Source organism: Ischnura elegans, chromosome 7 (assembly GCF_921293095.1).
Source record: "Ischnura elegans chromosome 7, ioIscEleg1.1, whole genome shotgun sequence".
NCBI lineage: Eukaryota > Metazoa > Arthropoda > Insecta > Odonata > Coenagrionidae > Ischnura > Ischnura elegans.
Window position 1 is genome coordinate 115366939 of NC_060252.1, and position 14962 is coordinate 115381900.

A 14962-nucleotide genomic window follows, 5' to 3' on the forward strand; every position below is an offset into this window, starting at 1 on the left:
ATATATATCCACCATATCAGGGGAGATCTCTAGAATCCTGAAGAGGTTTGATATCCACGTCATCCTCCTGTCCTCACCATTATTACGAGATCAACTTGTGAAGGCAAAGGACCCAAGCAGGTTAAAAACTGCTGGAGTGTACGCAATACCATGTGAATGCGGAAAAACGTACATTGGAAAGACTGGCCGCACAATAGAGACCAGAGTAAAAGAACATCGCAGACACCTACGATTAGGAAAACAGGAAAAATCGGCATTGGCAGAGCACTGCATCTTTGAAAACCACATGGTTTACTGGGGAGAAACGAAGCCCCTGCGTCGATCCCATGGATGCTGGGACCGCTTATTAAAGGAATTCATTCAGATTCAACAGTGCGATCACTGTGGCTACGACATAATCTATGTATGGGAGGAGCACTTCCTGAAAGTGCGAGGCAGCCAATTAGGAGACGATGAACCGCTCTCAACCACGGATTTTTGTATACTCTACACCCGGAGGCAAGGACGGAACGCTATTGGATTCCTGAATCCCTGAAGGCGATGGACGTGTTGCTCATCGAAACATTGGAAGGAGGACCTTACCCGGTGTGAAACCCGAGAAATATTTACTTCGGGAAAGAAGCGAACATTATTTCAGGTGCGCTCTCATTGGCCGAAGTGGTGCTTGGGTGCGGCCTCCGTGAAAAACTCTATTCCAAGCGTTGGGGTAACTACCATCCTCATCGACATACCTAGGACCGCTTCGATGAGTTCTCTAGCCTAGCATTCGGACAAGCCTAGGGGTATCTTTATCTTGGCTACCATTCTCGGGTCTTCAAATTCGATCTCATATCCCGGCATGCTCAGCGGTTGTCGAGAGAGAAATACTTTTTTTCCGGTGGCCGTATCGTCGTCATCAGACGTGAGACAAGCGGAATCTATGAGAGCATTCACGACTCCTCGCGGAAGCCATCGCAAGACCATTTTACCCAAAGCAACTCACGGAGATAATTGGTTAAATAAAAATCTGTGGTAATTTTCCACGAATGGTTTAATTCACGATCGACTTTCATGCATTTTTGCATTATCTGAAAATAATGGAATAAGTATTAAATGTGGTCGTGAAGGGTAATCGGGTTGGTGTGGTGGCTTTCAACGCCGTGGGCCCGGGTTCACATCTAGGGGGAAAATTTTCAGGCACATCCCGAACGCTCCCTACTAGATGTTTTATTCGAGGGCATATAAAGTGCCGTCCGTTTTATGGGACGATAAGCCATGGCCCGTTCCGTTCAGATCAGGCGAATGAGTTCCCCTCCACCTTTCTTACTCACCCCTGTGGCGAAAATGGCCTTCCCTCATGAGCCAACCAAACAACTGATCGTGAAATTAAACAAAATGCCATCGATATTTTAAATTTGGTAATATGTTACATTTCCATGAGATTTAATCCGAAAACGCTCTCAAAAGTACGGTATTATCTTGGAGTTTTCAAATTGAATGGAGTAGAATTTGACCAGCATTTGTCTGATTCCAAAGCTCAAAATTTTACCTGCCATAGTTTTGAGGTAAAATATTGAAATTGGATTCACATGTCAAATTTGAGCAGGGTCTACTTTATATGCCATGAATATTTCAAGTTGATGCGTTTCAAATAAATAATACGTAACGAGGAGTGAGAGGGATAGATAGAGAGAGAGAATGAGATAGTGATGAGGACGGTGAGCCTCGTGATGCTTCTGTTTCATATCATGTTTTATTTCCTATTTTCAGATCAATTTCCTCTCTTATTGAGCCCCGTGTACTTGACCATCCTTACGTAATTCCATTTGTGCCAAGCGCCTTCTTCACTGCTTCCGATGTCTCATCCTGCACTATCTCCTCTTTTTAACGGAATGGGGATATTTTTATTTCCTAGTCGGTAGAGGGTCTGGCTTTTGATCTGAGGGTCGCGGATAGATATCCAGGTTCTTTCGTTGAATTCTTTTCGCCGATGGCCAATTCATTTTTATGCCAAAACCGTTGTCACTCACTAATATACTTTTCCTTAACATTATGGGGAGTCAAAAAAACCAGTTTCATTCCGTTCCAAACGATTAATTGTTCCCTCGTGAATCTCAACTCTTATAGTGACATAACTCAAATATTCTATCTTGGGGACACATGAAATGGTTGATGACGTTCCCTTGAGCTGACTGACTTGGTCTCCACTGGTAATATGAATACTTAAATGGGTTTATCTCTCTGAATTCCTTTGTACGCCCTTCGCTCTGTAATCCTGAAAATTCTCCGCTCGGACACGAAAAATAAAATATATTAATAAAATTCGTGAAAATCGGTCCCTGCATTAATTTCTTAAGGGCAGGTAGCTCTTATGATGCTCTCGCTTTGGCTAATATCTCACTGAAAAGTCTTTGATTTGTATTTAAAAACATTAAGTTACCAGTTTTTTTTAAAACTATTGCTTCATTTGAAAAGATTAAAAATTTTGGATTATTAACTTATTGTGAAACTTAAGGGGTTAATATAAATGAATGAGGTACTTACGTGGTGTTATTCAATTCTAAGCCTGTTTATCCTATGTTAGATTTAGCTCTTATTTCACGCTGCAGCCTGTGTTCAGTACTAGGAGTAATAAAGACTCAGGTTTTTAGGGAAATATTTATTTTGGAGCTTATTTTACAACATATAAAACAATAGGTGAAGTTTTAGTCGTGGGTAGTGACCCTTCCACGTGAGCGGCACTGGGGTTTATAATTACAAAAGGGAATTTCATTGAAGAATGGTGGTCTCATAAATACAACATTGTTGACTATAAGGAATAAGTTAGAGCTCCCAAAGAATGAATGTTTACGAAGTTCCGTATTCCTCTCAGGAATAGCACTACATTTTGGGAAGGCCGAAAATCATTGAGTTGAAATTTGACTTTCAGGTCACCAACGGCGGTCTTGAACATCTTGTCTCGAACCTCCGAAGTGATGACGCACAATTGTGGTCACGAAACAGCCACGCATCCACGCGTGAATTTCGCCTCTTCTTTGTTATTTTCCGAAAAAAAATTACTCTCTTCGATCATGGCCCGATCGATATTGTTCCCTGATTGGCCACACCTAGGTGATGGCGTTGGCATCTCCGTCTTCTTCTATTTTCTTCTTGTCAAGCACGCTACTGCCGATTCCAGCAAACAAAACACTCGTGATTGTATGTTTAATGCGCCTTCGCTTTCCTGCTCTTTTCCTTCTGCTTCGACTTCCGCCAAAAAAATGATGAGATGGGATGTTGAATTTCACGCAGTTGAAAGCGATATACGAGCTGTGCCACGTTGAATGGAAGTTATGTTGGGTCGAAACGTTTTCTTAGATGAGAGCGGTGATGAGGCGAGCCTTGAAGTTCACTATCCTCTCGCTGGTCTGGGATAGACGCTGTATAAATAGAAAGAAACAAGGCATATTAGCAACGCTACGTTGAGTGCATTGGCGCGCATACATCCTCTTTACATTTAAGCGGAGTGTAGAAGCGGGTGCTTGCACCCATTCCTGGATATCCATTCCCTCGTGGGAACTCTACCGCGAGCAATTCAAAAGTATTGTTTCTTCCGCAACGCAGATCCTCGTTGACTGGAGGCGATCTTGCTTATCAGGAAGCTTCAGAAATGTTTTTTTTTAATCCGAGGTGAATGATGCCATTCAGGATCGGAGGACCTGGGAGGCATTTTTATTTTGTGAATTTTTATAATATTATTTTTTGTGCGTAGGCGCAAAAGCAGGGCCATCAATTTTTATTACTTTGCATGGAAATATTATCAAATTTACCTTAAAGGGGTTGATCCCAAGATTGTAAGAAAGTTTGTTTTTTGAAGAATGTAAGGTTGTAATATCACGTGATTTCTGTTACAGATTACTGTGTGGGGATAATAATAAATGCGGATTCAGGTAAATTTATTACGTACAAGGACACCCCATGATAGTTTTTGCTAAAAGATGCACGGCGAAGTGCGGCCCGGTTCAATGTCAATGGATTCAAGTTAAATCTAGCGAAAGGCGCCCCTCTATCAAAACATACGTAAGCACTTTTGCTCTGATGTGGAACGCACAGAACCTGTTAAATGTCCCGATGTACATGGAAGGGTTATATTTCCCACTTACGGTGCTGGGGATATATTCCTTACAGGTAATGATGACTTTATGAGTTACGACGCCGAGGTTTATAAATGTTTGAGGTAATAAGCTTCAAGTGATTGAATCGTTCAATAATTAGCATATGCTGTTTTATTTCAACTTGGTAATTTCACTGTAGTTGTTTATTTCGGGTTATAATTCTTGCATTTAAGGTGCATTTTTTCGGCTATGTTCCCATCAAATAGACATTAATTTGCATTGTGGGCCTGTAGTCGTCCGATGCGTTCTGGATTCGTGATGGACCGATTCCATCTTCCGGGTTTTCGCTTTCGATTCCGTTTGGCATTGGGGATCCTTATTGCAGTTAAATTGTAATAATTACGCAACAGGTTTTGTCTAACAATAAGTTGAAAAAATAAATGAACGAAAATATGCATGCATAATACGACTAAAATGCAGTAATTTCATTCGTAGCTGCCAATTATGTCCTTGCAAAAGCATCCGTTGTTTCCAATTTTGTGACTCTTTACAGTCCTTTTTTTGCAAATTTTACTCCACATGGCGGCATGAAATGCATTGAAAAATATAATATATTATTTCGGAAAATTGAATATTTATTTTCCTCAGCTTTTGCTCTTCATGCTTGTTACCTGTTGCGTCAAACAGCAATTACCTTGCGAAGTTAAATCAGCGATCTTTTGTAATAAATTTAATTTTGATGGTAGAATTGTGCGTGAATGCATTTGCTTTAGTGAAAGGGGAGGCAGCTGCTCTTTTCCAGAATCATTTAACGTGCATGACGCGTTTCGTATTATCAACTGGTACAATACTTCATTTTGGTCTTGTGCCAAATGATTGCTCTCTGAGCCGAAAAGTTACGAACCAATTACCTTTCATTTCTGTACGTCTAAAGTCCACCATGTCACGCGTGATTCAATTTAGCACATTTGCTTTAATTCTGCCAATACTTTCTAATTTTTTCTTTCAATACTATTTGTAAATTATGCTCATGTAAATGAAGAAAATCGGCAGTATACATTGCTTAGGATGACGAATCAATTCTGCTCATTTTCCAGGCGTGTTCCTTGTTGAAACCTGTTTTTATATAGAAAATGTCAGTGTGTTTCAATAAGAACCTTTTCAGAAGTTACCTCTAGCTCAAGTACTCTAAAATTTCCTCTACACTTCCTTTGAGACAAAATTTTCGGCGAAGTGCAATTTGGCGAGACTGCGCCCGGCCATGGAATAGACACCTTTTCCTTCTCTGGAATTCCGAGCATAAAAATAACACATGTTTAAGGGGACGGGGCGTGAAGGAGAGGATTCAGCCAGTCCCGCGATGAGAGCGTGCTTACCAAGATGAGGTCCTGCAGCAGATTGGAAATTCCTCGGTTGGCGATTATGAAGAGACGAGTGAGGGGACCTGGGATGCCGGACGTGTAGCCGTCGTTGGGGTCGGAGGGGGAGGGGGCGCTCGCTCCTGCACCCGCTGCCGCTCCTGCCGCGCCGCCGTCCGCACCCACCGAGGCCGTGAAACCGGCGTACGCACCCCCGTCACCGCCGGAAGAGGACGACGAGTCGGAGGAGCCTCCCTCAGCGGATCCGCTGCCCGTGATCAGCTGCATTGTTTTAAGGGATAAGAAAGAGAGAGGGGGGGAGAGTGTGGGGGTGGAGGGGAAGGGAGCGGAGGGGACAGTGAGAGAGAGAGAGAGAAAGTAGAGAGAGAAAGAGAGAGTGAGAGAGAAAGAGTTTGAGGAATTGTGAGTTGGAGGGTGTTGGTTAGGGGAGGATGTTGAGGTTGCACAAAGGAGGAGAGGTGGGTGGGAGGACAAAGCAGGAATTTTAACATCTTTTGAGTGCTCGATTCTTTATATCCTTGATAATTTTTGATTTCGTGCAATTCTCAGTTTGGTGCATTCGAAAAGTGCGAACTCGATTTGATGCGAGTCCTTGCATGAATGTCGTGGAGAAAACAGATGGTAATGAATATTGGAGAGAGATATCATGATTAAATTTGGAAAATATATCATACTCTTTGTACCCTTCGCTTTTTTATGGGATTTACCTTGCTTGAATTTTTCTGAAGTTGAAATCATTATTCACGCACGCTTCATTTAACTTGCCGAAAGTAAGCATGCACTTCAGTGAGGCTAGCATAAACATTCTAACCTGCACTTGTTATGTATTCTTATTTGAATAAAAAATTGAACTTGTCACACCTTAGCCAAAAACCCCGTTGAATAATGTAGAATAAAATGTTTATGCCCCTTTAATATATCTTAGTCTCAGGTTTTATGACAGCAATGAATGCCTTTTGGAAATAAAAACATTTTCAAAGCAACCTTTTTTTTAAAGTTGACATGTTTTGTATAGATTTGCATAGCAGTTAATAGTTAACGCTAACATGCAAAAGAAATTACTACATGATACTAAAAGACTACTCACTCCACTCTATGATTTATAAGCCTATAATATTTAGGCGTGCAATTACTCAAGTCAGTACCAAATGTGCAAATATTACTCTAATTACCTATTTAAAATTAATACGCTAATGTATCCAAATTTACCTACCACAAACTGTTTACCAAATGACTACCATTTTTGCAGCAGTTGGGTTTTGTGCTATTGTCGTTCAATGATGGAATCAGCGAATTAGAAAAGAAAAGAGGAAAACTGAAAGAAGTTTGCAAGCTGTGATTGCATTGATTAATGCGTAGCGATGACGAAGGATGACCAATGATCGGTGAATAATTGAATATAGTATGTGTGAAAGGCCTTCTGAAAAGTAGTGGTGGCGCCATGTGTTTCTCATGGTTATCGCGATTTCGCATTGTGCAGAAAGTAATTAGCACGACAGGTATATTGCGTATTAGAGCTTGCCAATTCTGCTGTTTTTGGCCCACTTGCATTTGATGGAGCAACTGCTCCTATTTGACTCCTCAATTTGCTTGTTCATAAACTAATTTATTCGGTGAGCAGTTTCGGGCAGTGTATTAGCAAGATGACTTTCTTCTGTCTCTTCCGCGGTAGAAGGAATATTTTTGAGCACGAGGAAATCGGTGGCTAACAGTGGGACTAATTGAGTTGTTTGGAGGGGTATTGATATCAATTGTAGCTGCATGATGCTGGGTCATACCACTCAGCTGCGTGAGGTGATCGGATCAAACAATTGAGGATCACCGAAACGTAATCTATTAGAGAATATGGCTGCTGGCCATCTTGGTTCGGAGATGTCGTTCGCGAAACAACATGTAAAATTAATTTAAGATTCTTCAAATATGCTACAAAAAGTTCAAACGAATGGCACTTGATTTATTACAAATTGAGCGGTGAAAGGTTGGCGTTCAAATTGAGGACCATTCACCGCATCGCCCCTCTCAGTTAAACAAGCGACTTGTGTCGCACAGAAGGATGAGCTGGCTGTTTTTCAACGTGCCACAGATGAGCCACAAATTTTCTAGCATAGTCTTGCGACAAAATGATGTCGCTGGTAGCAATGTAAGTATCTAAAACAGTTGCTTTTGACGATACAATGTGGATGGTTGAGGGTAGAGAAGATGACCGCCATCATCAAGCCGTGATGGGGATGGAATTTGGTCGCTTTTCAGGGGCCTTTCTTTGGAGAAGAGAGGATGATGATGGAGTGTGTTGGGAGTGGTTAGAGAAGCGAGCAAGCAGGAGGGAGGAAGGAAGGAATACCGTTGCTGCGCTCGTCTGGGCACCTGACCTGACCACGATCGTCGAGTTGCTCGGCGTGAGATCGGTGCCTGCAATCACCCGATACAGCCGGCCCACCGTCCGCGCCGACGTTGTGGCGGCGCTCTTAACGAGTCGTCGGACGAGAGAATAGTCGGGAAGAAGAAGTGCGGGAAGGAGAGAAAGAGAGAGAGAGAGAGAGAAAAGGCATGGCGTGAGCCGTGGAAACGTCAGAATGGATAGAGACATACACAAGAGACATATCGTATGAACAAACACAGAGGGAGGGGTGGACGTATGTTGTGTGGTGAAGGGGAGGGGGTGAGGGGGTGGAATGGGGAGAGGGAGTATCGAACACGGCGATTAGTCAAATGGGGCGAAGCCATATTGCGAATTTTAAATGGGAAGAAGGTGAAGGAGTATCGTCTTAATTGGACTTTAGAACGCTAGAATTGATTAATCGCCGTGATGGCTTTTATTCGATTGTGAGATGATAAAATATAAGTAATCGTTATGTTTTCATGAGGTGATGTTACAATGGACTTTAGGGCATTAATTGATGTGTTACTTGTAGGTATTTGCACCTGCGAATGATGTGTGGTAGGTTTTTTGCAAATTGATTTCGATGTTAAAGAGTATTAAAAGGATCCCGTTTGGTTCATGCTTCCTTTTTCGCATTTTTTGTTGCCAATGTGATTATGCTTCATGAATAGTGGAAAAAAGAAACTCTTTTGTGCAATAGATCGATAAGAAAAGTGAAAGTAATTGCAGACAGATTTTGAAAAAGAGGAGAGCTATTGTATCTCACAATGCAATGTAGATTTTGATTCCGGAGTCTCTAAGGCCTCAACTTGTTCTCCTTCATCAACTCGAAATTTGCACCCTGAAGTTTTATATCGCCGCGTCACATTGCGCTTTGGAATTGGAAAATGATGTCTGCGTTTCGGTCTCTTTTATTTCTTTTCTTGCACAATTGGCTTAAATTTCTTTCCTTCTGAACGTGGTAATCAATCAGTCATCGCTGCAAAAAGTGCTTATTTCACACTGTTAAGCTTAGTGTGCTCATACGTAATATGGGAGCAGTAACACTGTTCCTGACCCCACTGCTCTAATCTGATTTGCTGTAAGCTATCTGCAATCGCGAAGATATATGTATGTGCGCTGCCACTACCTTCGCTCTTGATTCAAATTCTATTATTACTTGTTTTACTATCTGGCACATGTTCGCTTTTTTTGCAGAACTCATAGGTTGATTGCTTAGTGGCCTAAATTGTAGGAATTGCCGGACGCTCTTATGAAATATGAAAATGAGTTATACTTTCAGTTTAAAGCATGCGTATCCTATTATTCGCGTGAACGTTTAATTAAAATTTTATTCGTGTTAATTTACCTTTCAGTAATTCCTCTCAGCTTTACAGATTGACATATTTATAAAGTTGATTCATCATTCGCGGTGTTTCACTTTCTGTAGAGGAATGTTGAATACTACGAATGCCGAGGAATGTCTAGCACCTGGCGGAGAATTAGCGCAGAAAGGAGGAAAAGCATTCGATTGCCGTGTTGAGAAAGCGAAAGTTGTGCCACTTAGAGGAAAGAAAGGCCAACGTAAATATCTAGCGAGAACCCGTTTTACATTCGCTCGGAAAGGAACGAGCGCACTTGAGATTGACGCCCACCGAGCTCAGCTGAGGAGCGATCGCTAACGCATCCCAAATCACTTTCTCCGTCGCTCGGCGTTCTCGCCACTTGTCCCCTGAGTTGCAGCTCACTGCACAGAATGTTCTGAGGTCTGATCTCGTTACGCAACTCGTGCGGTGTCCAATTCGGTCCACTGTCTTTGAAACGGGCAGCTGCCGGTTTCTTACGACTATCATGCTCTATGCGTAATCACTTTAAGAATACCGACTGCCGAAAATGCTTCTGCAGAATCATGGAATCAGTCATGTTGCTGGAGTGGCGTCATGCTACGAACGAAAATCAATCTTGATCAGATACGATAATTTCAGCCAGGGAAACCGTTTAGACTTCATTTGTGGATTTCACCAGTAGCTTATGTGAGAATAACTTAGAGGCGACCGCCCGTAAACCCACGGTACATTTTAATCTCCTTAATAGTTTCTTCAAGGAAAGCCTTCAAAATCGGGACCTATGCCATAATTAAGCGATGACGACAATTTTAGAGAACCCGATCGTATATTGTGAGAAAAATAGTGATCATTTAAGTTGAAGATCAGACATAAATTAGACATTATACGTCTCTGTAGAATAAGCAATGCGTAATTCTGAAAAAAGTTTCAATGTTTGAATGATATATATATATTCTTGTTTTTATGATACAGTAGTCTTAATTTTATCGCTATTTTATGTCGCCCATTATTTAAATCTTAAGAGTTTTTTGTTTTAATTTCTGCATTGTTCTTTATATTACTTTAATTTTTATTGCTTGCAAAATTTATGTTTACTCGACAGTATCAACGTGAAATTCAATAACAGTTAAAAAATATAAAAAAACAAGGTAAATATCATCAATTTTTCTTCGGAGATTGAGAATAAAATTGAATATTAACATCTGATTAAACTGAAATACTTAACAAACTGATTGATGAAACTGAATATTGAAGAGCTGATGATATTAATTTTCTTTCTGGTTACAACATATCGTGTAGTGAAAGATGATAATTATTTTGGTTCTTGGATACATTATATCTTGATTTAAATTGGCAATGGAGGTGTATTTCCGGAAAGTATTGTGTGTGAAGAACAATGGAGCTGTATATTTGCCAGACGTAAGCTCAATGTTTACATTGACTTTTATACCAATCATAAAAAATATATAGCTTTTCGGTGAGTTTTTGTGTGATTAGCTTCACGGGTTGTAAATCGGATTTCGGTGTTCATTGTACTTAACGTTTTAATGTTAAATCGAGCCTCTTCTTTAGGCCTCCCCTCAGCATTGAAGGCAATGACGTGTTAATGACATTATGCTAATTTCCTCTGTCCACTGTTTGAGAAGCTCCTGATTCACCCATTTAGACGGACTTACGCAGAGGATGGTCATAACAATTATGATTACCTACTCAGTATTAGTGATTGCGACAGTCCTAATCAAATCTCTCCTCATAAATAGCTATGGGTTGAGCGGTGGATAGTGTGTATGGCTTTCGTGAAAGGTAGAAAAAATTTTTCGATCGACCATTCAAATCCATACATTTTATGCTTACTTCCCAGCCTCGAAGACGGTGTAAAATATCGATTATATCATAAAATAGTTGCCCTGGTTTTTCAATGTTTGAACCCACATTATGGTTCAGGATTATGTTGCGTTGTAAAAACCCTCTTTAAATTTTCATCTAGTTGAGAAATGAACTCCCGCCACTGGGCTGTCCTCTAATTATCATATCCTTCAAAGTCGCAGAAGGCGCGTGGGGGCTGGCTTTCATACGGACAGCATTAAACTCTTGGTTGCTGTTGACTATTCCACTGGTCAAGGTTGGTTTCCATGGAGGAGGATTTGGTCGATCACTCTGGCTTGCCTCCCCTCCCAAACTGTGGGTACTCTTTTCAATTCATTATTTGGCCCACTCCCTTTCATCCTATCTAAAGGCCTGGTTACACGGTACATTAGAATGTACAAGAAAATGTGAGAATGTCTGAATCTCAGAATGAACGCGAAAATGCACCGTGTAACTACGCAAAATGTAAGAGTGTATGAATTTCTGAACGCCTGTTCTAATTTCGTTCAGACAGTCGTACAAGTTGGACTCATAACAGAGTCACCTGGTGGCAGACTACGAAAATGACACATTCAGCTCATCTGGCTTGTATTGGCGACTTCTTTGTTTACGCACGGCCCCGATAGTTATTTGGATTTTGACATCTTGCTTGACTTGTATATTTCACTGATCGGATATGGGTAGCGAAAGGATGGAACAGAAGAAAAGGGGATGGGTAGAAGGAAGGATCAGATGGAAAGGCGCTGAATGTGTGAACCGCGAGAATTGTCCAAGATTGAGATCCAATTGATCGTTAAAAGGTCATAAAAAAACATTTGATAGACAAAGAAATAAGTTTCAAGTACTATTTACGCTGTATTTACTCGAGTTCCTGTTTTTGAATCGAGACCGACTGCAAAATGAGTCGAAATTTTAGGTACTGCATTGACATACAGCAAACGTATTGGGCATCGCAGTAATAAGTATTGAATTTACCTTGCCAAAAGCCTCATATTTCTCGTATATTCCTGTAGCGTGAGCCAATTAACAGGAGAAGGATGGAAAGAAATCACGACGCACTCGCTTTCAGGTCCAAAATTCAACTGCCTTTATTATGTCCTGTTTATTATATCACAAGGCTTCAGGGCACGAGAAGTTTTGAAAATGTGCTTTTATTATGAAACACTACTATACAACAAAATTTGAACGTTATCGGCGAAAGACACTTCGTGAATATTCCTTGTTAGGGGCTCCTTGCGACGAGAGGCCGGCCGCCTTCCTTTCCTTTTACATTCCTTATTACATTCCTACATTACATTCCTTATTTTTCTCCGTGGTTTAATCATAATCAGTATTTAATCTCGTGAACAGCCACTCTCCTTATAATTTGATCCTTCAATGGGTAGAATGATAGGTACATTAATAGAGTTGTTTACAAAGTGAAATAAGTAACTTGATAAAATCCTGCGGTAACCCTGATTTAAGAGTGTACTTACGTTGAGAATATCCCGTTGACAATATAGATAAAGTATTTGACTCCATTCTGTGGATCATCAACCACTTATTCCTGTTATTTTTGTCCTTTCGAACACAAGCAAAAAACTTCTGCGGCGAGTAAATAGAGGTACTAGACGACGGGGCACTTTATATGGTTTTATGGGATACACGATTTTATGGTTTTCACAGGTTTTTCTATTGAAGGTCCATGCTGCAATACACTTACGGTATTAATCAAATGATGTAGGTGCGTAACGTAGATCACAATCTGCAGTCAACTTATTTTAATTTAATCTTTCCAAAGCTCCCCAAACAATCGCCTTTATTTATTTCAACAACGCCTTGGCAACCCAATATATTCACAATCCGAAGTTTGACGTTAAAACAGCAATTATATTCGCCAAATTTGCGTTTGAGTCCCTACATCGACACTTTTTCTATCCACTTCCTCAGTCTGTCATCAGTGGATACCGTGCCGTGATGTAACGCGCGCACGCTCCGTCACGCGTTTTCAAACAGTCGATGAAGATTATTTTTAAAGACTCATATCTCAGCTATAAAACATTATTCATCCGCGAAATTTTCGGCAAGTACATTTGAGGTAAGGGTCTTATTATTTTAGTACTCTTAAAAAGTTTGCATATTCCCCATTGGTTTATATTTGAAGCTGAAATAATTTGTTGCGCATTTAAAAATGTACGAAAAAATGTACCGTGTGACCACCTATTCGTGGATCTTGTCCATGTGAATGTACAAGAATCTGTTCAGAAAACCATTCATAAAAATGTACAGAATCTTGTACATTCTAATTTACCGTGTAACCAGGCCTTAACAATCGTATCATCTTTCTTCCTCTCCCTCGTTAACCCCAACATTCTACCCTCCAACACTGTTTTCAACATACTCTCACTACTCAGAAATCGCTCATTCCATACTTTCCATCTCCTCCGTATCTCATCAAGAAACCACCATGTCCAGCACATCGTCGTTCCTCTTCCCATTCGTCTACTCCATTCTTTATTACAGCCTCATCTCAATGGCCTCCAACCTCCCATGGCGATGTGCCCACACTGGGGTATTTTTTCTTTACCTTAAAAATGGAGAGTAAATTCAGGCGTAGTGCGGCGGAACTCTAACATATTGTAAATTAAAGCAAACTAGCGAATTTACACAAAATATTTTATTTATCCGACCGGTTTCCATGCATTTCGTGTTATCGTCGCCGACCATTCGAAGTGTATTCGAACCGGTTGGGTGAATACAATCGTTTGTGGAAGATAGCTAGTTTGCTTTCATTTACAATGATTTGCCTTTAGATTGTCGCTGCTGTTTAGCAGACGTTTTTTTTGTAAGTTTTGTGGGGGCGATCGTCGCTCCATTGTATTTCGGCGATAGACACTGACTGATTATACTGAACGCATGGAGTTCCCAGCGTGGCTCACCCGGATGATGTCGAAGAGGAAGTTGCCGGAGCCGCCGGCGCTGCCTCCGGACCCCCCGGACCCGTCTCCGTTGCCTCCGAAGAACAGGAACCTCTTGTCGCGGTCGGCGTTGTCGTCGCTCGCGGCTGCCGCGCTGTCCTCGGCCGCTGCGTTCTCGCTCTGCTCGTCGTCTCCGGTCGCGGCCGCCGCCTGATCCTCCTCCTCCTCCGTCTCGTACCTGCTCGACTCGAACGGCACGCGGACCTCGTTGACTCGCGACTCGGAGCCCGCGAAGTTTTCCTCGTCGCTCGGCTGTTGGTCGTAAAAAAAAGTCATCGCCAACATTAGCTGCTATTTTGCACTAATAAGCAGGATTTAGAAGAACATTTGCATTGCACGTGTTGTGCGCTAGGCGGGAACGAATTGTTTTGCTATAAATATAAATGAATGCAAGGCACCAAAGTCGGTCGTATTCAGCGCTAATTATTTTCAGAGTCATAGACGAGGAATGAGAGGATTCTTTGATTTTTCAGTGCGCTGTCACGCATTATACAGGCTTACAAAACTCGCCACTCAAGTTACTGACCGTTGAGTGATCCGAACCTCACGCGGAATAAGCAATCGTTTGAATTAAATAAGTAAATATTTTAGCAAAATCAATGACTGGTATCGCTATTCACGATACCTATTTGGGTTTTATGTTGAAATGTATGAATTAATGTACGTGTGAAATGGGAACAGAGCATACATTTGAGTTAGTTGCTGTGTGTGCCTTTCATTTATTTATCTTGATAACACGTGTAGTCGTATTAAGTACGGAATGAGGGTTACATGCAAATTGCATGCTGAGTGAGAGGAACGGTTTTAATGGCTCCAATTTGCCAATGATATCATCATCAGGTTTTTTATTATTATTTAACCGTATTCTTTTTGTTCAATTTTCAATATTTTATTTAAATTTTCTTTTGCCACAGTGTCTTAATACCTTTAAATTTTGACCGGAATACTAAGGCGCCATGGTAAGCTTTGGACGAACCCTAGT

The 14962-nt window shown here is 41.1% G+C and overlaps 1 protein-coding gene across 2 annotated transcripts in view; it reads right to left on the reverse strand.

Moving 5' to 3' along the window:
* Positions 1-2623: 2623 nt before the first annotated feature.
* The window catches only part of LOC124162209 (glycine-rich protein 1-like), an 83801-nt gene continuing 71462 nt past the window's right edge, over positions 2624-14962 (reverse strand). For both annotated transcript variants that reach the window (XM_046538657.1, XM_046538656.1), the window contains 3 exons: positions 13942-14232; positions 5450-5713; positions 2624-3398 (listed from right to left, as the gene is read on the reverse strand). In XM_046538657.1, coding sequence (XP_046394613.1) covers positions 3333-3398; positions 5450-5713; positions 13942-14232 — 621 coding nt within the window. In that variant the 3' untranslated portion in view covers positions 2624-3332. The remainder of the gene's footprint in view (positions 3399-5449; positions 5714-13941; positions 14233-14962) is intronic.